Here is a 25,783-nt window from a genome sequence, read left to right as displayed (position 1 = left end):
GCCAGTTTCTCCAGAATAAAACATACTTACTATCTTCAACACATGTATAAAATGAGAAAAATATGATAATTAGTTTTTGATAAACTTATAACCATAGTCATTGAAGGTAGTTTGAGTTATCATGATTTTCTATGTAGCATTCCTGTAGGATTTGGACTCACACTAGTTGAATAACTGAAAGTTGAGACACTTGTTTGTATTGTTTTCTGTTGCATGGTAAAAGTTAATTTAGTTGGAAATGTATTATTAAGAAGATAATGAAAGAAGTCCTGCACATCTCTCATGTGCCCCAATACTAGAAGTAAATATCAATACATCATCCATATGTTGTAGTATTGGGTTAGGATAAGAACAAATCCGCACTGCAAAGGCATTTCCATATTTTTATATGGACCCAGCAGTATTCTTAGGAAACCTTTTGTATGCACAACCTTTTCTACTGAACAACATGGGAATAATTCCACAAAAATCTAGCCTGGTGAATATCCTCGAACCTCTGAATGAAAGATCATGCAATTTTCAACTGCTTATTGATTTTAGCAATCACACCATACAAGATGGTAAGTATTTTCAGCTTACAAAGATAATAAGCACTTTAGGTGACAAAAGAAACAATAATACAAATAGAGAGCTATTCTTTAATACATATTCCTGCAGTGCAAAAAAGAATAGATATGTTCAAAGTGATCAACAGCCAAGAAGTTCCAAATCAAATTTTCACAGCAATCATATTCAAACAGAGATGGTCAAATATGTTGTGTCCTTTCAATGCAAAGCTACAAAGTTCTGATACTCAAAAGGAGCAGGTAACAACTAAGTAATTATTGGACATCTATCACTCAGGAGTTCAGATTTTGAAACAGATCCCTCTGTCAGAACGTCACTAGATGACAAATATTGGAGGATTTTCCAGGAAGCAGAAACAGCTTTGAAATCATGGCTCTGGTTCTGTAAGTGTTCAACACAGGACTATGTGCACCACCAGTGTTTAGAACGCAACTATGGGAGTTCAGCTTACAGAACTAGCAAAAGACAGCTGCTTATCATGAGTGCACATACAGAGGTTGCATACATACTAAGACCAGAGTTGTAGGTGCCTGATGCAGAAGTAAAAGTGCACTGCATAGGGTAAGTATTTACACACCGACCTGAGCAGGGCTGGAATTCCACTATACAAATAGTAAACTTGACATTTCCCCTAATGTATAGAAAGGCAAGACACATATAACTATGCTTTCATCTCTAGGACAAAATCCTACGCTGTTTTCTTCTCAAACACATGCAGTCATATAGTAAGCATTTCCAAATTGAGCAAATGCGCTGGGGCAGTCAGAGAAACGTGACCAATTAATACCTACACAATGCTGAATACAGAATTTACTTTACTGATTAACCCCTTCACTGCCAGGCATTTTCACCCTCAGGTGCCAAACCTTTTTTTGGCTATTTGGTGCAGCTCATGCTTAGGCCCTCATAACGTTTTGTCCACATAAGCTAGACATGCCAGATTTGCATCCTTTTTTCCCAACATCCTAGGGATTCTAGAGGTACCCAGAGTTTGTGGGTTCCCCTGGAGGAGACTAAGAAATTAGCCAAAATACAGCATAATGTTTTTTTTTTTTTTTAAATGGGAAAAAGGCTGGAGAAGAAGGCTTGTGTTTTTTCCCTGAAAATGGCATCAACAAAGCGTTTATGGTGCTAAAATCACCATCTTACCAGATTTCAGGAACAGGCAGACTTGAATCATAAAACCACATTTTTCAACACAATTTTGCTATTTTACTGGGCCATACCCCATTTTTACTATTTTATGTGCCTTTAGCCTCCTTGCAGCTAGTGACCAATGCTGGATCCCAGAAAGATAATCATTTCTGAAAAGTAGACAAAATTCTGAATTCACCAAGGGGTCATTTGTGTAGATCCTACAAGGTTTTCCTACAGAAAATAACAGCTGAAATAAAAAAATATTGAAATTGAGGTGAAAGAAGACAGTTTTTCCACGTTTTAATCTGTAACTTTTTTCTGCGATGTCAGATTTTCAAAAGTAATATACCATTATGTCTGCTGGACTCTTCTGGTTGCAGGTATATATTGGGCTTGTAGGTTCATCAAGAATCCTAGGTACCCAGAGCCAATAAAGAAGCTGCACCTTGCAATGGATTTTCATTGTATACCTGGTATACAACAATTCATTTGGTAAAATATAAAGAGTGAGAAATAGATTGGGGGCAGATTAGCTGATCGGGGAAGAAATGGCCTAAAATAAAACTGCCCCCCAGGAAAGCAACCCTTGCCTAAGGGGTTGCTCCTTGTTGGACTTTTTTGCTTATGCAGGGTCATCCCCAATCTTTTTGCCTCCTACCTCCTATTTTTTCTGACCTGTTGCTGTTGGCTTTTGAACTCTGAGCACTTTACCACTGCTAACCAGTGCTAAAGTGCATATGCTCTCTTTGTAAATTGTATATAATTGGTTTATCCATGATTGACATATTTGATTTACTAGTAAGTCCGTAGTAAAGTGCACTAGAGGTGCCAGGGCCTGTAAATCAAATGATACTAGTGGGCCTGCAGCACTCTGTGGAAGTCGCCGCACCACGTCATGACCGACGCCGCTCGAAGTGTGCGGATTAAACGTTTCGCACAGACGCCGTGATCCCCAACTACGCGCATCGACTTGTTTTCACTCTTCACCAAAGGTACTTTACTGGGGGTCTACGTGACTCCATGTCCGGCGCCGCTGGTGTCGGCTTGTTGGGAACGACTCTGTCACGATGCCGTGTTAACACCTCATTGAAGCATTTTTTGTTTCTAAACGCTATTTTTGAGTTTAATCTTTAAAAATTCATAACTTGACTTGTGTATGTCGGATTTTTGTCGTTTTGGTCTTGTTTTGTTTAAATAAATATTTCCTATTTTTCTAAACAGGTGTTGTGTCATTTTGTAGTGTTTTCATTAAGGTACTGTGTGTGTTGGTACAAATACTTTACACCTAGCACTCTGAAGTTAAGCCTACTGCTCTGCCAAGCTACCAAGGGGGTAAGCAGGGGTTAGCTGAGAGTGATTCTCTTTTACCCTGACTAGAGTGAGGGTCCTTGCTTGAACAGGGGGTAACCTGACTGTCAACCAAAGACCCCATTTCTAACACTCCTCATCTGTAAAAAACAAAAAAGAAAAAAAAATCCCTGGTGCCTAGGCCGATCAGTCCCCAAGGTGGGCAGAAATGGCCTAAAATAAATTGCCCCTCCCCAGGAGAGCAACCCTTGCCTAAGGGGTCGCTCCTCTTTTGTGAAACTAACGAAAACATAAATCCCTGGTGTCTAGTGGTTTCTGCCTCCCCTTGGGGGCAGATTGGCCTAATAAAAATAGGCGGATCTGTCCCCCAGGGGGGCAGAAATAGCTTAAGGATGATTTTGCCCCCAGGAGAGTGACCCTTGCCTAAGGGGTCATTCCCCACATATAAAAAAAAAATTATATATATATATATATAAAATCCCTAGTGTCCCCCATGAGCCAGTCCAAGGATGTAACTGTTACGTCCTTGGCTGAGAGGGGGTTAAAGGGCAGTACTAACTCAAATTAAACCAGCAGTATTACATATTTGCGAATCAGACTCTTGGCACTGAAATAACATGTTCATTGTTAAACACAATGACATTGATGGTTATACCGAGGATACAGGAAACAAGTGTCCAACTCAAACATACTAACTCCTGGAATGATGAATGATGGAATTTGCCATGATAGTTGGAAGACAATTTTCTCCTTAATCCATTCTGAGCTGGTTTAGGATAAGGTCAGGTTAACCCATTTAAGTCTGAACTCAGTGTTAGATTATCCAAATTTTTTGTGGGATATGGACAGCATTGGACATTGGTTCTGTTGGACTTCACAAACACATTCAACTTGTCAAACACACTATGTTGCAAAATAAACTGGCAGGAATAAGTGTGGAAGGCACATAAACAAATCACATTGCCTCCTAGTTGGGGCAGAGGCAGCAAATGTCCCTTTGTCCGTACCATTTTACTGCAACACCCAGTTATTTTGGAGTTTTTATAGCTCTGTGTTATCGCACATATTTTAACATGTTATTAACTGCTCCAAATCTCTGAATATATTTTCTAGACTGCAAAATTAATACTCTGAATATTTTGTAATCACTAATGAATAACATATTTGTTTAACCACCACCATGTCTCATGGTGTCTTCTCTGCACTTTAGTGGGTTGAATAGCAGAACCTAGCGAATTTCAGCTGGCAAGCCATCTACCATTTAATATTAAACATGGTTGATATACTTTCGAAGGAGTGGATAAGGAATTACATTTTTCTCCATTTTTGTCTTGTATTCTATGAGACTCCTAAAGACATTTATCAGCAGCCATTTCCAGGAAGTCACTTAAAAGGTGTCGGCATGATATTACAAATTAAATTAACTAAATACAATAATCAAAAAGGGCAACAGAATGAACCAGTGAGACAAAGCCTAGAATTTGCATCTGTCCACTTGCTAGTCTTGTCCTACAGAAATGAGACAGACAATGACATGGCAGCAAAAACCACAAATTATCAATATAAGGCTTTCACCTTTTTAACACAAAGCCCCCATGATTCATAGCACCCCCAAATTATCAATGAAGGCTATAGACATATCAAGTTAGGAAAACACATCGTCATCAAGACATCAAACTTAAATATATGCAGTAAATCAGTACAAAAGAAACAAACAGGAAAATGATTGACTGTGTTTGGTTAATGTAAAAATAATGTTTTTGAATTAAATATTAATTATACAGGATATCATTTGAAGTCATCTAATATTTCAACTCCTCACTATAACTCTTCACCCCCCAGTTCACCTGACATATCCTCTCATAAAAGATACATATTTATGGCAACAGCTATAATTAATGCCTTGTTAGATTCAAGTGCATTCTTTTGAATGTAAAAGATTATGTACTCAGCACATCTGACTGTGTATCTATTATTGTTCACCTGAACATTTGTTGCAATGCTTAGATAATGCTAATGAGGTTAGATGGTAGTTTCTAGCTAGATGGTCTCAGAAGACGCCAAACAAATTGGAAACCATAATTATTCCCGGTGAGTGCATTATAATAGAATCAAATTGTGCTTCTTGTTTCTGATTTTATTCAATATCAGCAACAAAGGAATAATACATTTTCCACGATCACTCAAAATAATTTCATCCAATGGCAATAAAGCATTCAGCACTAGTCTATAGCTAACAAAATCCATAAGTACATCCTCTGCCTCTGGCAATTCCTGTTTCTTTTATGCTATAGACTAGCTAGGTATTTTATTCTTATACAGCTAATTCACAGCTCTGAATAATCGTATATTGACATGCAAGGTTTAACTTCATGATCATCGCTATACTATGTTTGATATTTTTTGCGTTTTGTGCTTTTTCAGTCTCTTCAACTATTTGGAGCTGTTTCTGCAATGTGGTTCACACACACACTCATTAGGAAGACTTGGGAGCGAGCTTTTCACTTCACAGTGTGCTTGGTCTACCTGATAATTCTGCACTAGCCTGTTTGACAGAACAGAGACATTGTTTAGGCATTTGACAGAAAAAGAGGTACAGTGTGGAAATGGACAGTACTTCAGCAGACAGGTGTGGCGTGACTTCTCTTAAGTACCCTGCTGTCGTCAGTGCATCAGGGGATCTTAGCTGGACCTTTGAGTCCATGACACCACTTACAGTGAGAGAGTGTAACTTGGCTGTGCCATTACGTCTCTAAAAGCATGAAATGAAGGGGTGGTTGTTTTCTGCTTAATGTAAGAAATGTCATTTAAATGTGGTGCACTGTGAGACATAAGAGTAAAGTGCACAGATTAATGCAATGTTTCATTTATGCCATTTTTTGTCATTTTGTAATAATGTTTATATTACAGTATTCTAGAAATGGTATTCATAATCATTTTATATTTTAAATAAGAGACCTGTAGAATTTGTTTTACCTGAAAGTGTCTTCATGCTTAGTTAGTTTGGCCAGAGTGAAGGCCCATATATTTTTTCTATGTTCCAACCTTCAATTTTAAGTTTGCTTTTTGAATGTTTTCCTAAATCTGCAGGTGCCAGGATCTGAGATGGAGTTAATAAAGACTTCATTGTTTGGAAGATAAGAAAAGCCAAGAGGAATGCTTAACAAGGATGGGAGGAGTATCCTAGTTTGGCAGCTGTAACTCTTGTGAAATATCAAAGTGTGAGGGTGTACCAAGGTTGAAGCTGAAAACTTCAGAAGGCTCAAATGTCAATTAGCAACTTGTATTTTGTGATGTTTTTAAACTGGGAAAGGTATTTGCTTAAGAGATTACTCTTGGAAGAATCAAGATTTAATTGTGGTTTAGTTAGTGGTAAGATTCAGACTCCCTCTGTCTTTAGCTGAGAGTGAACCTCACTGAGATATATCCCTTGAACTTTAATTTCTGTGAGGCTTCATGCTGCCATAACTCTCTTAATGGAAACTATGCTGGCTACTTTTCTGAGTTCATACGTATTAGCATAGTTAGGATTTTAGATCAAATGGTTAGGAAGGAAAACTTGGATTCAAACTTAACGCATCAATTGTTTTTCCTTGTTTTCTGCATCATTGCTATTGAATTAGTGGTACTATACATGTGAGTTAAATTCCATATTGTGCAACATTTTGATTTCCCTTTGGTTCATCTGGAGAGTTTTACTATGATTTTGAGACTCATATGTGTAAGTTTGATTTGAGTCTGAAATAATGTCCTTTGAATTATCAGTTGGTCTCTAAAACTGAATGTGTGACTATCGAGTTACACTGACATTCATTTGAATAATTTGATGCATTTTCTCCTCATCCTTTGAAACAGAGAACAAAAATTCATGGGACCCCAGATTTTGAAATAGAGGCCAGTGCTGGATCAACAGTTATGTTCAGTCCTTGTGGCTCAATGGCATTGGTTTGTTAGATGGGTCAATTGGCTGAACAGTTGAAAAATTGTGAGATTATTCCTGTCAAATCCTGCTTTCACTTTTTTCTCCAAGCATAACTAGTTTAGTCCTATACCTTGATAATTAGTAAAACAATTTGTTTTCTTACCTAAAAACTGTGAGATGCAGCGTAAACCACTATATATATTCAAAATGTATTAAAAATATGACAACATGTTTTTACACTTTAACACCATTTTGAACTGATATACTTTCAACCTGTCTGTGTTTTTCTTGAATTAATTCACATTGTATTTTCTGTGATGGGGTGTCTTTTCACACAGCTTAAATAAACAAAGGGGCATTTCCTAGTATTATGAGGTGCTGAGTTCCTGACATTTTCTAGGAATTTCAGGTAAGAAGTTTTGATCCTAACACAGGCAACTCAAAGTTCTCCCTATCATGGGCTGTTAAATGGAGTACTGCTAAACTGGATAATAGCAACATCTGTTATTTCAAGCACTTTGAGACAGCTGAGAGCTGATTCAAACATTTATATGAATATCACTGCGCTGATTATAGTTGTTTTTTTTTTTTTTTGGTTTGTCCCTTTGGGAAATCCCTTCACTTCCATTACCTGATGTGGATTTCCTTTTTATCTGGTGGGTGCACTCCCCTTTTCTACCAGAATTCTCCTGATTTAATAGCAGCCTGTTATGCTATTGTGTATGTTGGGAGCACCTCAGTTGTTTCTTTATGTGTAATGTAGCATACTGGAAGAATCACTATGCCTGGCTGGCCATTCTACCACTCTGATAATTCTCTAGTAGGCTTTAGGGTAAGGAATGGTTCATGGTCTGCCTTGAACCAACCATATGCCTCACATCCTCATTCTGGTTGCAGCCTCTTGCAGTGTGGAGTAGTTTTACTTCGTGTTCTGACAAGATGGTCAGTGGATTATGTTTTCACTATTTGTCTTTTAACTGAGAAATACATCAGGACTATACATATATATATCCTGTCAAAACAGTCTTCATCATTCTGCAATAGATATTTTGAATTACATTAAGGCATGTAATAAGGTGCTAAATGGTACTGATTCTATAGAATGTGGAACATTGAGTCACTTTTGTTCTAAATCAGTTTCAGGCAGCTACTGCTCCTAACCTCATTGATTAAATAGGTGATCATTTGTCAAATTTAAGAATTTACGCTACTCTATGTGTGCTTCACATTAGTTAGATAGGGTACAGGATAATGCTCTACGTTATATTTGGAATACCTACATGCTTTAAAATGCCTAAAAATGGGTTACTCACAATGAATAGTTTGCTGGATTTCTGTCACAGTTTTGGTCATAACTACAGACCAGAAACACCTTTTGAACAAGCGTTAATGTGGGATCTGCATGTTGTTTCCTACATCTATAGGAAGACTTTGTGGAGCATATTTTTCAATAAAATCCCCTTTATATTGAATTTAATTGAAATTAATTGAGAACATACTTAAGTTGTTTTTTTAAACTGAGGTTCACGTGAGTTAAGTCTGCACTGAGATGATGATTCAGTGGTCTTGACATGTTTGGATGACCATGGATCTCTAGTATGCTACTTACTGTTATATCCACTTCTGGGCTTTTACAGGGAGTAGTGCACTATCCTGTTATGCACAATGTGTGGTGGTTCTTTCCCAAATAATGAGATATTGAAAACTTGGTGATATCTCAAAGTGTGCTTTACTGACCCAGAGTGGGCAAGGTTGAATGGAAAAGTCCATTGCTTTCTTTGTATGTATTCAGGTGTCTGATCGAAATAGAAATACTGCTGGCATGTTTCACAAAGGGATACCCATACATGGAAAGCACAAGGCATTTACTGGAAGATCCCCGTTAGGAGCCAAGTTAGGAATGTCATGCTCTTACATTGTTCATTTTGAAAAGGATGAATTAGTTTGCTTCATCACAACAGCCTTGAAATCGGCAATGTGGAAAGCTTCCTTTCACCATGTCGATATTGAGACGTTCATGTGTAACGTGCATTATTGTAGGAGACTTGAATTTATCTTGATTATTTACAAAGTGATTGAGAGTGATAAAAGTTAATACATGCTGTTTTCAATACCTTGGCATTCAAATCGCCAAGTGCGAGAGGATAACCAGAGTGGAGAACATACAACCCATACTGGAACACATACTCAAAGACACCAGTCAACCTCTGGTACCCACTTCCTTCTGCCTTAGGAGGAAGAATTTGCCTTATAGAATTATATTTCTCCCTGTAATTAATTATACACAGCAAAATTATCCATGTCTATTACTCAAGAATCTATTTAACATCTGTTTCTTTCCATTTGAGGTCTTTTACGTGGCAGGAGAAATACCCCAGAATAATGTACACAAAATGGTGCATATTATTATCTGATGGAAGACTTGGCATAATATACATTACAACCTACTACAGAGCAACACACCAGCTCATAATGAATTACTGGATTTATTTCCCTGCAACAGACCAAGGAAACATAACTGAACTTTAGGATGTGGGCAACATATCTTGCACACTCTTCCTGCAGAGAGCTAAAACCCCCAGTCATATCCTTCTCTCACCCAGAGAAGAGCTTGTCACATTGAAAGTCACTGTAACATATATAGAATGAATCATAGACAAATCTACACTTTTAATGGGTTTTCAATGCCCTCGGGTAACAGCTCTGAAGTTTTCTAGAGTGGGACAGTCTATGCATCATGACCATAGGAAATATAATGGCTTGCAATTCACTTAAATCATTTGAGGAGATAGGTGAGGAAATCAGCCTAGAAATTCTCAGTTCTTCCTATACCTCCAACATTGACATGCATATTTGAGAATTATTGCCCATTGGCTAGTCCTCCCTACAGGTATGAGACAGACAAAGACATGACATACCACACAACTCCCATAAATCACAAATTATCAGGAAAAAGCTTTCATCTTTTTACCACAAAGTCCATATGATTCACAGCAGTCCAGATTATCAATTTAGCCAGCATATCTGACCAACAACAATGACATTTGTTAATTTACGCCTCTAGACGCTAAACTAACAATGTTTCAAATACCTCAGATGAGCTCTATATAAGTCGTATATAGATCTCTTGTCATTTGTATCAGGTAACTTTGACAAGCTGAGAGTTTCAGGGGACTATGACATGGAGCCTCTTAAGAAGGAAAAATTGACTTTCACACTAATCACACCTAAACAATTTGCCACATCCTCCAGCCATCAAACAATACAGCAAAAATATCTGCATTAAGTATTCCTAACACTGATCCTGAATCCATAATGTCCTTTCATCCTCTAGTAAAGTAGTATGCCATATAACCAGGGCCTGTACATGAAAATGTTGTTAGTAGGCCTGCAGCTCTTATTTTGCTTCCTACGTAAGTAGCAGCTTAAACCCTGCCCCAGGTCTGCCACTGCATTCTGAATGCAGTTTTAAACTGCAATTTGACTTGGCAAAATAACCTCTATGTCAAGCCTTAAGGTAGCTTAAAGGGCAGGGTGCTTTGTAAATAAAAGATTGGGTATGTACTTTTAAGTTTAACATGTCCTGGTATAAATAAACTTCGACATTTCAACCTATCTCTCCCATAGGACAATACCGGGTTGCCTTATTACATTTAATAAGTGCTAATCGTTAGGAACAGGTGAACATTCTATGTTTGGTGTCTGGAAAATGTTTTAAAATGGCACTTTTAGAAAGCTGCCATTTTTTTGCCCTAACTATGTGCAGCCCATTTCTGGGTCCCATGACTGGGTGTAATGGCAGTTGCACTTTGTTTATTCCTCACAGACAGTCACACAATAGACGGATTTGGTGTGCCTGCATGGGTCATCACTGGAGGATGGGGGGTGTCAGAGTTAGGCACAGGCCAACTTTCAACTGCTTAGGCTGGTTCCTGCCCTCAAACAAAGGACTTGCCACCATTACATTGTTCATGCAGTCAACATGCTAGGGGAGGAAATAAACATTTTCATGGACAGTTCTGTATAAACTTCTTTTTCAAAGAAAGCACCATGCATACAAATATGACCCTCATTCTCAGTTTTCAGTTCCCCTTGTTGACCTGTTGAGAGAGGACTGCCTGCTGATGAGGCCTGCTGTGTACTTCAGAAAATTGCTTGCTGAACATGAAAGGACTGATTTGCTGCCTGAAGCATGCCTTGAACCCTCAGAGCCTGTTATGGTTCTTGAATCATGTTCTACTGCTATACCAAGGACTACAAGAGTGAGTCCAAGGGCTAGTTGGCTGGCCTCCTGGTCAGAGACTTAGGGGCAGAAAGGGCTTCATCCATCTTGAACCTGCACCATGACCTAGTCTGAGTGAGTCCTAACCAGCCAAGTTGTACCCCTCTAGTTCTGGATCCTTGGTGGCGGTGCTAAAGGTACCCAGATTCAAAACTTGGGACTGCTCTGAGAACTGCTAGATGACTGCAACCAACCTGCTCATTAATCTCCACAATGTGCATTATCGGTCACCCTGACTTTGCGGCAACTCCTGCTTAATTCTTCTCTGCAGCAGCAAATCCATTAACCGTCCTTCACAAAAAGGATATCTGGCCTCATGGAACTCTTGTTGGCTACAGCCTCAAGACTCCTCCCACTGGAGATTTTCTTTTATTATAACACATTCTAGTGTTTTCACAGTTATCAACATAACATTACAAAAAGCAAGCTCAATCCTTGGGGACATCAAATAATCATCAGCCAATAATCTTCTCAGAAGATACAACACAAGAGTGAAGGCAGCTGTCACTGCCAGTATCATGCAACAATCAGCACCATTGCAGTGGGGAAAATCCATTAAAAGTCAAACATTTGACCCATAATCCCCACATTTGATTGAACATCTGTGGGAGTCCATGCCTCAGGATTCACACTTGTAGGGATGGGGCTAGCTAATCCCTCCAGTGTCTAAAGAGATCCCTTTTTGCCCCTATATTTGCTGTCACAAGGAGTGAGAGTGAGGCCTTGGAGTCCCCAAAATGTTCATTATTCCCAATACCATAATTTTGGAATCTAGTTCAAGTGGGACACCAACCACCTGTCCTGTGTGTTTCTGCGCCCCCAGAAAAGTCCGGACGGTATGATAGATGGTTCCATGGGGGAGCTGCAGCACAGGCATGCCAGGTCACGTGCTCGGCCCATGCACCAGAGGCATTCCAGGGAGAATCAAATACTATGGAAATATTTAAATTGTATGAGGCGTAATTGCATTGATATCATCAGTGTCCTCTAAGGCCTCCTTCAGCTGCAGATAGCGATACAATTGGGAGGAATGAAGGCAGAACTAATTTGCCAGCTCTTGGAAGGATTGCATATGACCATCTCCCCAGACATCAGAATCTGTCCAATCGGGCCGTTTTCAGCCAGTCTCGTTCAATGCCACAGGGGGTCAAGCTCCTATGAATAAGTCATGACATTGCAGATGCCAATGTTTGGAGTGCCAACAACTGAGCAGGACCTGAAGTACTGGAGGGAAGGAGTCAAGAGGTCGCTGGCCATACAGAAAAGAGAACAATTTCTAATCTGTGTATGAGAGTGGTATTGCATATAGGTGGTGTTGTAGCGGGTAGAGGAAGCAGGGAAGAGCCACCATTTTAACAAGGGCTCCCTGACCTGCAATCAACAGCAGTAGTTTGGACCACTCGGTCATATCCCACCATGTCCATACTACTAGGGGAAGGACATTGATATCACAGTATCTTGCCTGGGACAGTGCAACTGTCATGCCCAGGTAACAGAAACAGTTTCCTGATATCCTCAGTTGGGATCCACCCAGTCTCTCAATGGCTCTCCTCGAATCGGTACCAAACTAGATTTGGACAAATTCACTTTTAGGCCCAAGGCTGTCCCATTAACGTCCAGGATGTCTATAATTCAAGAGGGTATGGTGGGACTCCTGAATGAAGAGGAGCATGTAATTTGTGTATAAGAGACCCTATCTTCCTCTCTCCCTCACCAGTCAAAGCCATGGAGCCAGGCGTCAACACAGATGAGTTCCACCAGGAATTCCATTATCAATGAGCAAGGGTGAGAGAGGACAACCCTGGCAGCTTCCCGTCTCTATAAGGTACTGGGTGAAGAGAGCCCTGGTGACTCAGCCCTGGGCCCACAAACCAGTAAAGAGGGCTGACACTCACATGCAAAACAGGGTCTGAACCCCACTTTATGAAGTACAGCAAAGAGATAGGGCCAGTGTACCATATCAAACACCTGCTCTATGTCTACCATGAGCAGCATAACCTCCCCCCTGGGCACATTTGATGGGGCCAAGGCCACATGGAGGCACCGGAGGCAGTGGTGGGTGCTCCTCCATGGCATGAAGCTGTTGTGGTTTGCATGGACTACCAAGCACACAGCCACAGCCAAATGGGTAGCTAGAACAGAGGCCAGAATCTTCACTTCCAGAATAATAAGTGATATAGGCCGGTAGGACCAACAGTCCTCTGGTGCCTTATTGGGTTTCAGGATGACTGTGATGTGTGCCTCCCTCATGTCATGTGCAAGGGATCCATCTAGGAGCACATCCCTCATATAGGGCCATCAAGTGGGGTATGAGCAGACATGCAAATCGCTTGTACAGTTCAAGTGGGAACCAGTTAGGGCCTGGTGCATTACCCTTATGGCATGACCGAGATCTCGGGCTGGATCTCCTCTGCTGTGTGTGGCTTGTCAAGGTCCCAGAATTCCAAGGCTGAGAGGGTCCTAACTGGGATATCGGAGATGACGCAACTCTATCTCTGTTGTTGGAGGATCTTGAATCGCATATAGATCTCAAAATTGGGAGGCGCAGCACTGTGCAAGGTCAACTGTGCCTGTTATGATCTCAGCCACCTTGGATCTCAGCTCTGCGACTGTGGTAAAAGGCTATTCAGCAGTAGCTAGCCAATATATCAGTTTGTCTGCCTATTCCTCATCTCATAAACCCTATTCACGAAGTGGATCCTGCTGAGCCTTTCCATGTCTAGCTGTTTGTTGTGGATGTCCAGTCACACCTGCAATGACCTATGTTGCTCTGCCAGCATGCGGGGGGCACCTGATGCTCCCTCAAGGTTCCTAAACTTGCCTTCCAGGTGCAGCAGGTACCCTATTGCCAGGGTGTGTGACCCCCAATTGTGGAAAAGGCCCAGCCCCTGAGAACTGTTTTGAATGCCTCCTATATCAACACTGGAGAGTCTACTGAACTCCACTGAGGTCAAAGTAGTCTTTTATAGCCTCTCTGACCTCCTCTGTGAAGTTCTCATCATAGATCCACCACACATTTATCTGCCCCAGCCCCCTCTCGCCATGAACACCCCCGCACACCAACAAATGCATCAGCAAATGGTCCTATATCTCCCAGGGGAGGATGCTGGATTCTGGACTGGGCAACCAGTCCTATGTCCAAGGGCAAGAGGAAGAAATAATCCAGCAGTGAGGACATGCCATGCGGAGACCAATGATAGGTGTAGCACCGCTCAGCATGGTGATGAAATCACGAGACATCTACCAAGCATAGGGCATGGGCCAATGATGGCAGCTTCATGGTTCGTGAAATTCCCAGATTGTATTTCAAGCCCATTACAGGGTCCATCAAAGTGTTGAGGTCACCCCCTGATAAGGAGAACCAAAGAATGGCCGCTGTCAGGTGCCCTGTAACTGCCTAAAGGGTCACCCCACCCCCAGCAACTGCGGGGGGCATATATGCTACCAATTGTCCATGCCACTCTGTCTACTTTACCATGTACAAATCTTCCCATTTGATCATGTTACACCTTCTTAACTACCACCGGGAAGGTGCGGTGGTAGATGTCCATGTCCGCAAAGGTAAGCATTCGGGCTATGTTCTGCCTGGGAGGGCCCCAGGAGGTGGCCATGGTGCATGGTATCTGTGAGCTCTCTACACCACCAAGCATGTCAACAAGGAGTACTGCTGGACCCAAGAGTGGAGCTAACCCAAAATGTAGGCTGTCGGCCAGGGGCCCTCCGAGTCTTTTGGTACGCCAACTATGCAGATGTTGTTGGGCCTTGACCAGCTCTCAGCGTCCTTCGCCCTGGTCTTTAAGAGGCTCACTCGCTGCAGGAGCACCACCGGTTCCACTGGGAGGGATGTCATAGTGTCCTTGACCTCAGACAACCTCGCTCTCTGCTTCAGTGACCCACACAGGATGCTTCACATTCCTTGCTGAATGGGCCTCCTCTTGGCCAGCCAGCTCCTGTATGCACTCTGCCTTCCCGGCTCAGTGGAACACCCTGCAAAGGTCTGCCACTGGCCCAGGATCACCACCACCTCACCAGTCTGTACTGGGGGGTTTAGACAAGGCAACGGGAGGGGTCCTGGTTTACCAGTGACCTTTGGTGTTGCCCATGACAGCCCAGCCTAGGCCACAGTCAGTTCCCAGGGCGGCCAAAAAGTGATGCAAAGGTGGGGATCTTTGTAGAGTATGTCTATTTTGACAACCCAGGCAGCTGGATCACAGGGCTTTACTGGGGGCCAATTCTCCAGTCGGGGGGCCCGCTCAGTGTTCCTCTTTGAGCAAAGGTAGTAGTCAATAGCCTGGTGCCTTTCCACTACCCGTGCTGAGTTACGTGAGTCTCTTTGAACCAATGTCCGGGTGGGAGTGCTGGATGCCGCAACCAGGTATGGAATGAGCTTGAGAATGGAGCCCTTGTTTTGAGCAGCACCAGAGACAACCTGTGCCACCTTTATTTTGTATCTCACAACTTCCTGTAGCAGGGCGAAAACATGGGGGACTCCCAGTCACTCAGGCCACCTCCCTGCTTAAGTGATTGCTCACCAGGCAGGTAAGTGCGACCTCTATAGCAGTCAGGTATATGTTGGAAGCAGCTTCCTCCCTCGCACTGCCCCCCCCAAAGATATTTCAGGCTGAGGTACAGCACCTCAGCTGAACCTGGGACCGGACAAGTCAACATGCTGCAAGTCGATGGTCTTGAGATGCAGGTCCGACATGGCCCCTTGTGGCTCTGCCCAAGGCTCTCCCCAGCTGGCTTACTCAGATTCTGTGCCAGAAGGCTCAGGGCAGCCCCACTGAGTCATCCACACTCCAGCAGGTCTTCGGTGAGGAAGGGAACACTCCTTGAGCTGCTCCAATGCCAGACCCCAGCCCACCAGTCTCCCCATTGGGGCCTGCCACTGTCACTGCTGCCCGGGTAGGCGCAGCCTCCAAGGTCCAGTGAAGCTGTGTGTGGTGCTATATCTCGGGGATGCAATATCACAGACTCTTCTTGCTGTCCCGGAGGGTCACACTGGCAAATCTGGGTAAATAAATTAGGGTTGGGCTCGGAGCTCTCAGATTATGTGGCTGCCATTTTGCCCACTGACCCCACCAACTCCCCACTGGAGATTTTCAACTTCTAAAAAAGAAACTAGGTCCAAATGTAGAAATCTTTACTGAGAATTCGTTCAATGGCCCCTGATAACAATGCCTCCTCAAACACAGCGTGCAGCCCTGCCCCGCTAAACTCCAACCTTCTCAGAATAATTTTTCTAGAAATTTCTTCTGAGTCTGAGAATATTTTTCTTGAAAATGTTTCTGAGTCCAAAGGTAGGTGCTAATGGGGCCCAATCCACTCTTTGTATCCGACTCACGCTCCATCTGAGTTGGCCATATTTTTCCACTTTGACTCGGTCTCATACGACTAGATGTCCATGATAGGCACTTCAAACTTTTAGGCTCTAGTTTTTACCTTGAACTTTAATAAATCATAACTCTGGTTCTACTAATTGGGATTTTGTCATTTTAGTGGCAAACGGTTTATTAAAACATACTCGTTTTTTCTAAATTTGTGTGGGATTTTTCTTGTGTTGTGTTTTGTACTATACAGCTGTTTGAGTGCTGAATAAATATTTTACACATTGCCTGTAAGCTATGACTGACTACGTTTGTGCCAAGCTACCAAAGCATTAAGCACAGGTTAATTTGGTGACATTTGTGGTTCAACCTGACAAAACCAACCACCCATTTTCTCAACAGTAGCAATTATCAGATATCCAAAATGCAACTGAAGGTAGCTGGAGCCAACAGAGAACAGACTGAACAATTCGTAGTCACTTTTGGAAGCTATTACTCTTTTATTCCTTTAACTTACTGAAATAATCTGGATATATTTTGTGCTCATGTATCTGCAATAAGCGGTCTTTCATGAATTATTTTGCAGTTTTAGCGAATGGCTTGAAATAAACGCTTTTTTTGAAAGATTTATTAATCTATTTTAAAGTTGTACTCCTGTAGAAGATCATTACTCGGTAAGGCCCGGAGTTTGGTCTGCATTCCTGAAATTATGAGTAAACTAGTCAATTAACAGAGTGATAACAAGGAGATTGTAATATTTTTTCTTAATACTCAAAGGAAAAAAAAAAACAATAAGCAAGTGTGGAAATAAAAATGCTGCTTTTTGTGATTTTGTTAAACAGAATATATGTCATGAAAAGGGCAAATTTAGGGGTGAGCGAAATCTGCGTCATTTCAGAAAAATGGTACATGTTTGTGCGTAATATCTCAAAATGTAAAGCGGGCAGTCGGCCCAATATTTGACTGCGAAGTGCTCCATTGCGTCCATTTTGGCACAGGGATACATTTCAGGCTCAGAAAAAAAACAAAAAATATGAGCACCACTGTTAGACTTTTCATCCTTGGCGTGGTCTCCCTTAACTTTTTGCCTCTGTTCCCCAGGTTGTTGATGTGTGCTGGACTCTGATTTTTCTGTTTTTGTTACTCTGGGCACTTTACCACTGCTAACCAGTGCTAAAGTTCAAGTGCTCCTTTACAAAATGTGTATGTAATTGGCATATCCATCATTGGCATATTTGATTTACTAGTAAGTCCCTAGTAAAGTGCACTAGAGGTGCTAAGGCTGGTGAATCAAATGCTACTAGTGGGCCTGCAGCACTTGTTGTTCCACCCACATAAGTAGCTCTGTAATCATGTCTCAGACCTGCCACTGCAGTGTCTGTGTGTGCAGTTTTAACTGTAAATTCGACTTGGCAAGTGTACCCACTTGCCAGGCCTACACCTTCCCTTTTCTTACAGGTCAGACACCCCTAAGGTAGGCCCTAGGTAGCCCCAAGGGCAGGGTGCAGTGTATGGTTAAGGTAGGACATATAGTCATGTGTTTTATGTGTCCTGACAGTGACATATTGCTAAATTCATTTTTCACTGTTGCAAGGCCTGTCCCTCTCATAGGTTAACATGGGGGCTACCGTTAAATATGATTAAAGTCTAGATTCCCTTTGGGAGCAGATGGATATGTGGAGTTTGGGGTCTCTGAGCTCACAATTTAAAAATACATCTTTTAGTAAAATTTATTTTAAGATTGTGTGTTTGAAAATGCCACTTTTAGAAAGTGAGCATTTTCTTGCTTATACCATTTCTGTGACTCTGGCTCTTTGTGGATTCCCTGTCTAGGTCAGTTTGACAGTTGGGCTGGTTGCACCTCACACTAGACAGTGACACAAAGGAAGCTGGGTTGTAGTCTGCATTTCCTGATGAGCCATCTGTACTATGAGGGAGGGGAGGAGTGGTCACTCATGCCTGAAAGGGCTGTGCCTGCCCTCACACAATGCAGTCTCCAACCCCTGGTGAGTGTCTGGGGCCTGGCCTGGGCAAGGCAGGATTTCACATTCAAAAGAGAGTTTACTTTGAAGTAGGCCTACTTCAAAGGAGCAATTGGGTATAAGAAGGGCACCCAAAACCACAGACTTTAGAAACCCTTCTGGAAACAAGATGAACCTCTGCCTGGAGAAGAGCTGAATAGCTGAGGAAGAAGAGCTGCTCTGCTTGCGACTGTGCTTTGTGGAGCTATTCTGCAGTTGCTGCTTCTGCCAGAGTAAGAGGGCAAAGACTGGACTTTGTGTGCCTTCCATCTTGAGAAGAATTCTCTAAGGGCTTGATTTAGAACTTGCCTCCTGTTGTTTGAAGTTTCAGGGACAGCAAAGACTTCTCTCTGCCAGCACCTGGAGTCTCTGGAGAGACTCCTACTCTGCCCTGTGGTGCCCATCCAGTTCCTGGGACCCTGAAAGGAGAAGCTGGCAACCTAAAGGAGAGGAAATCCACGCAAAGAGCACTGTGTGGGAAAAAATTGATGCGACTCCGATCTGCGGCTAAAGAAACGACGCACTGCCGACTCTGCAGCTGAAAATCGACGCTCGCCGGAAACGCGACCGAAGAATCGAAGCTTGGAGCTGGAGAAACGATGTGCAGCACCAATGACAGAGACTTTGGAGATCAAAACCCACACTGCGTGGTTTTTTAAACATTGTGCGGCTGGATTTCTGACACAACTACCGCTGGGCATGTAAAAACAACGCAAAACCTTCCCGGACCAACAGTGCTTACCAGATCGACGCATCGCTCTCCTGAGGAGAGAAGGAACGACGCGCCCTGACCCAACAAAAGGAGAAACGACGCAAGGTCCTGCTGGTGAGTGGAATCGACGCATCGCAAGCCCCTTTTTGACTCACATTCGCCCGTGTGGGTTATTTTTGACACACCCAAGTTACATTTTCACGCTAACAGTGTTAGTGTGTGTTTTAAACTACATAAACACTCTTTTTGCTTTTTAATTGATAACTTGACTTGTGTATTGTGGATGTTTGTCGTTTTGGTCTTGTTTTGTTTAGATAAATATTTCCTATTTTTCTAAACCTGTGTTATGTCATTTTGTGGTGTTTTCATTAAGTTACTATGTGTGTTACACCTAGCACTGTGAAGTTAAGCCTACTGCTCTGCCAGGCTACCAAGGGGGTAAGCAGGGGTTAGCTGAGGGTGATTCTCTTTTACCCTGCCTAGAGTGAGGGTCCTTGCTTGAACGGGGGGTAACCTGACTGTCAACCAAAGACCCCATTTCTAACAACCACAAAGAGCAGCCACCTGTGTTTTTTTGCAGCATAGTTACATGATGTGGCTTAATTGCGTAATTTGGGGAATTTTGCCACAAAACATAATAGAAAATTAGCTAAATATCGCATGAGTATGTAGTGTAATGAACATTTCACCTAGATCTATTATATTGTTGCTTCGAAGTCTATACACTGGCTAATATTTTAAATACGCTGTATTATAACGTGGCACTATCACACAGGTTTTTGCAATAATTGACCATAAAGGTTTTCACTAGAGTATGCACCATAATTGATGGAATTCCAGCTCTTCTTCAAGTTTTCCTAACACTAAGACAAAGTTGAGGCATACGTTTATCTGTCTGCCATACTTTCATTATTTTATTCATAATTATTGCTGCTTTAGGAAGAAAAAATCTTAATGTCACAGTAATTTGTGCTTACTGTTTTGTGTTTGATATTGTTGTTTTCACTTTAAACTGCTTACATCAAGGTAATCGCACGTTTGTTTTTTAAATGGTATGTGTCTGTGTATATATATATATGTATATGTATATACATATACATATATATATATATATCTTTATATATTATACTGAATAGGACTGTAGACAAAGTGCATGCAGTACGAGTTGTGATATACTGCTTCGGGTCAGAGAGGAGCCAACCGTGTCTACGGTTTCTGTTTGTGCTTAGTTTTCTTTTAGTTATTACTTGAGCTATCTTGCCATGTTAACAGGAAAATAATGACTATGTTATCTTGGAGGTGGTGCATATGGAAAGTTGTTTTGAACGTTTTTATTTTAATGCTGGGAATAAAACTGTGAGAAATGTTATAATTACTATTTAGGCAACATTTAATCCGTTTCACTGAGAACTCTAATCACAGAACCGAAAAATCTTGGCTTTACAAACAATGCGAATTGTGGGTTGCAATTGATTTTAAGATGTAATTCTTACCACCTGAAACAATTAGTAGGATGATTCAGGCAATAGCCATGCATTTCTGCCATGAAGCAGCACGCAGCTCTTGGCAGGAAACTGTCCGTTTCTGCACAGAAACTAAACATTCAATGGAGGCAAAGAAAAAAAACTTACCCTATAGTAGTCTGTGCTGTACACATCTCTTGACATTCCAAAATCCCCAATTTTCACAAGCATGTTGACTCCCACCAAACAGTTTCTTGTAGCCAAGTCTCGGTGGACGAAGTGCTGAGAAGCCAAGTACACCATTCCAGAGGCAATTTGCGTAGCAATGTGTAACATCTGCGATAGCCCAAGCTCCCCCTTCACTTGGCGAGGTTGCCCATCTACTAGTATCAAGGCATCAGGGCCGTGAGCTCTGTAGGAGGAAAGATAAACCTTTTTTTTTTACACGTTTTACTGAATGTAAAATTGAATATCAATGGTAAAAGAGCTATTGCAGGGGTCTCCAACCCTTTCTGTAACAAAAGCTACTTATTTTCAATAAAAATCATCACAAATGACTAATAGTAGTGATGAAATAGTAACCACACCATACAAGATTGTCAGCAGTGATCACGTCAGTGATTAGGCAGGGCTGGATGCCTCTAAATACGTAATACATAACAGCCATAGCTGCACACGCCCGGCTCAAGAGTAATAATATGAATAATAAATCTCTCAAATAATACGTTTAAATACATTTTGAAGATTCAACCATTTTTCTCCAAACAGCATCTTATGAGTAATGAAAATACACACATTTTCATTTCAAATATACGCTTTTTAATTTTGGCACACATATACTAATTCAACCAAGCAAAAGTTTCTATAGTAGTAGGCTGGGCTGCACACAGAAGAGTTACTCTTGGGAGCTGCTGAGCTACTGGTAGCTACTCGGAGATGCCTGAGCTATTGTATGAGGTTTGACTGGAGTTGGTAGATAACAAAATTAGTTATTCTCCACAAAGTGTAATATACTAAATATTTTTATTGCATCCTGATATATTTTAAGGTTATTGAATGATAGGTGAGGCCCAAAACAATTCTTAGTAGCTGCAACTGTGATTGGATCCTGGAAGTTCAAACAAAAAAGCTGACTGCTTACTAAAACAAGCACTGGCAATACCAGTAGGTTTAGCTTATGAATGTCCTTTTGTGCACTTATGGGCTTATGCACCCAATAAGTAATCATACATACACTTTGTCACTCATTTCTGCACACATGCATCTATCCACAGATGCATTCTTGTTTTCACCCTCTGACACAACTGCAATGAAATGCACACAAATGCAACAAACATATGCAAGATACATTAAAAAGAATACAAGTAGAAAAAAGAAAACATTGTCTAAACGTATATGCTTGCAATACTGAAACAACATAGCAGCGTTTGTCTGTTTTGCAAAGGTATAGATAACAGTCTTTTGTTGTTTCAGAATTCAAGCATGGCAGCCACACCTAAAACCAATGTACTGGCCATGTTGGTATGGTACAACAATGATACACTATGAACAATGGTTTTATGGCTTACATGAAGTAGCCTTGTGGGGCATTTGGACATTTCAATGTGGGGAAAACAATGAGTGTCCCTTGATACAGATGCTTGCCCCACTGTGACGGCTGTTCTTTTTTTTGTATGGGGATGTTCCCCTTCCAAATCTGCTGATGGGCAGAGGGGGTGGATTGATGCCATGAAGGGAGATCTATAGAGGGCATGATAGAACCCCCAAATGCTACTTTGACCATGGGTGACCACGGCGGTAAGATCACAAAGTGCTGTTTTATTTCATGGAATGCTGCAGGGTATGACACTCAGATATTAGATCAAGAATGGATAAGGTGTCTGGCTCAGTATGATTTTATTGTACTTCAAGAAACTCGGTCGGAAGGGCTGGCTGCTTGGGATGGCTATCATAGGTTTGCAGTCCCAGCCTTTCGGGTGCAGGAAGGTTGCTCTAAAGGGGGTTTAGTTACTCAAATTTGCTTCTCTAAAGTAGCGAGAGTGTACCAAATTAACTGTAACCACCAGGGTATATTGATTGTCTGGGTAGTCTTTCCCAACAAATTTAATGTCCTGTTGGTAAACTTTTACAATGCTGTTTGGGACTCCGGGTGTCAAATTAGGGTCCTTTCTCAGTTCTCCAGATCCTGAAGTGCAGACTGGAGGAGGGGGGGATGGAATTTTGTGTTGTTGTGTCAGGAGATTTTAATGCAAAGATAGGGCGGTATAATACAGTGGTGAACCCTTTTGAGTCGGATTATGAGGTATACTTAGCTGAGGGTTCACAGGACACTAGGGGTAGGGACCTGATTAAGGGCCAACGGAGTTTGGGTCTTCTGAACATTTGCGATATTGCAGCTGTGGGTACACACCAGGTCCCAACTTTTGTAGGCAGAGGGGCTGGTACAACAATTGATTGTATTTTTGTGTCCCCATCTGTAAAAAAATTGGTTATGTATGGGGAGGTGGTAGAGAAGCACTTTAGTAACCATAACCCGCTCACAGCTTTTTTCAATTTTCCAGAGGTCTTATGCAAACCAGCACGGGAAGGGCCAGTTTTGGTGAGGCCAAAAGATCAGGGTGGGAGACTTGGTTGGAGACAGGTAAATATCCAGCAAGTAATAGAAAGGGTGGTGGGTGACCACCTAAATCTACTTATAGGTATATTTCTGGCAGAAACTCCTAGCCCAGGGGAAGTTATGGATGCTATGTTTAGAGTGAACGGAGCTTTTAAAGATAGCTTCTTTGTAGCTGCTCAGTCCTCCCGTAAGCATAAGGATGGATGGTTTAGTAAGCCCTGTTATGAGGCTAAGAAATTTCTGAGGAAGGCATTAAATGAGAACCCTAGAAACAAGGCATATGTTAGAAATGTGAGTGCCCAGTATAAAATTGTCCTGAGGGCAGAGAAAGCTAAAGCTCAAGGAGCTAGCTTGGGAGGAATTGGAACGTGCAGTAGATCATAAGAATCCTGGCCTGTTTTGGAAGGTTCTAAACAGGGAATTTATTGAATCAGAAACTTCTGAGGGCCTGGGTTGTAATATTGCCCCCGAGGCTTGGGTGAGTCATTTCTGTAGAATCTTTCAGGGGAGTTCTCTAGGAGATAAATTGGTTAAACAATTTGATGTTCATCCCAATTTAGCTATCAGGTTTACATTAGAAGAGGTAAGGGAGGCACTCCACGGCAGAACAAGCAATAAAGCTTCAGGTCCGGATACAATCCCAATGGATCTTTATAAATCTTGTCCCCAGCTATGGTCACCCATCTTGCTCAAAGTCCTCAATTAGTTAGTGTGGGAATTCCTGTCACTTGGAGATCGGTTTCTATTATTCATGTGTATAAAAAGGGGGATCAATATGATCCCAAATCTTATCGCCCAATCTCTCTTCTTAATTCTTCGGCGAAAAATTTGGGCCGGATTATCTTGAGGCGCATTGAGGTATGGATGGATGAAAAAGAAATTGAGCAGGGTGTGATATGGTTTTAGGGAAGGGCTTTGTACCCAGAAACAGTGTTTAGACCTGTTGATGGTGATTGGGAAATACACACAAGCCAAGAAGGGCACTCTATGCATTGCATTTATGGATCTTAGTTGGGTCTTTGATAAGGTCAATCAGCGAAAGCTGTGGGAAATGCTAATTCGGTTGGGTATTGTTAGACCTGACAGCCTTAGGGTGGTCACCCCTAACTTTTTGCCTGCCTCCCTCCACTTTTGAGATACAGTTTTTGCTGGTTTTTAGACCCTGCACACTTTACCACTGCTAACCAGTGCTAAAGTGCATATGCTCTCTCCCTTTAAACATGATAACATTGTATCACACCCACTTGTGCTATTTAATTTACTTATAAGTCCCTAGTAGAGGGTACTATATGTGCCCAGGGCCTGTAGATTAAAAGCTACTAGTGGGCCTGCAGCACTGGTGGTGCCACCCACTTCAGTTGCCCCTTAACCTTTTCTCAGGCCTGCCATTGCAAGGCCTGTGTGTGCAGTTTCACTGCCAATTCGACTTGCCATTTAAAAGTACTTGCTAAGCCTAAAACTCCCCTTTTTCTACATATATGTCACCCCTAAGGTGTGCCCTAGATACCCCCTAGGGCAGGGTGCTGTGTAGGTAAAAGGCAGGGCATGTACCTGTGTAGTTTACATGTACTGGTAGTGTAAAACCTCTAAATTAGTTTTTACACTACTGTGAGGCCTGCTCCCTTCATAGGCTAACATTGGGGCTGCCCTCATACATTGTTTGAGTGGTAGCTGCTGATCTGAAAGGAGTAGGAAGGTCATATTTAGTATGGCCAGAATGGTAATACAAAATCCTGTTGACTGGTGAAGTTGGATTTAATATTACTATTTTAGAAATGCCACTTGTAGAAAGTGAGCATTTCTCTGCACTTCAATCTTTCTGTGCCTTACAATCCATGTCTGGCTGGGTTTAGTTGACAGCTCCTTGTGCATTCACTCAGACACACCCCAAACACAGGATACTCAGCCTCACTTCCATACATCTGCATTTTGAATGGGTCTTCCTTGGATGGGAGGGTGGAGGGCCTGCTCTTACACAAAGGACTGCCACACCCCCTACTGGCACCCTGGCAGACAGGATTGAACTGAAAGGGGACCTGGTGCACTTCGAAGCCACTCTTTGAAGTCTCCCGCACTTCAAAGGCACATTTGGGTATAAAAACAGGGCCTCTGCCCTACCACCTCAGACACTTCCTGGAGAAGAAACCTGAACCAGAACCTGCATCCTGACAAGAAGAACTGCCTGGTGCCTAAAGGACTCACCTGACTGCTTTCTGAAGAGGACTGCTGCCTTGCTGTTGCCCTGTTGTCTTGCTGCTCTCTTGCCTTGCTGCAGAAGTGCTCTCCAAGGGCTTGGATAGAGCTTGCCTCCTGTTCCCTGAAGTCTCAGGACTTCTGTCTTGCTGCTGAAATCCCCGTGCGGCGAAAATTCAATGCACCGCCTGCCAAGAACGACGCACAGCCTGCTCGCAGTGAAAATTTCACAGC

The 25,783-nt window shown here is 42.1% G+C and overlaps 1 protein-coding gene across 5 annotated transcripts in view; it reads right to left on the bottom strand.

The window, feature by feature from the left end:
- Window positions 1-25,783, bottom strand: part of NTRK3 (neurotrophic receptor tyrosine kinase 3) — a 1,498,428-nt gene that overhangs the window by 79,352 nt on the left and 1,393,293 nt on the right. For all 5 annotated transcript variants that reach the window (XM_069222726.1, XM_069222728.1, XM_069222729.1 and 2 more), the window contains exon 16: window positions 20,908-21,151. In XM_069222726.1, the coding sequence (XP_069078827.1) occupies window positions 20,908-21,151 (244 nt within the window). The remainder of the gene's footprint in view (window positions 1-20,907; window positions 21,152-25,783) is intronic.

The sequence above is a fragment of the Pleurodeles waltl genome, chromosome 3_1 (assembly GCF_031143425.1).
Source record: "Pleurodeles waltl isolate 20211129_DDA chromosome 3_1, aPleWal1.hap1.20221129, whole genome shotgun sequence".
Lineage (NCBI taxonomy): Eukaryota > Metazoa > Chordata > Amphibia > Caudata > Salamandridae > Pleurodeles > Pleurodeles waltl.
This window is presented reverse-complemented; position numbering and strand designations above follow the sequence as displayed.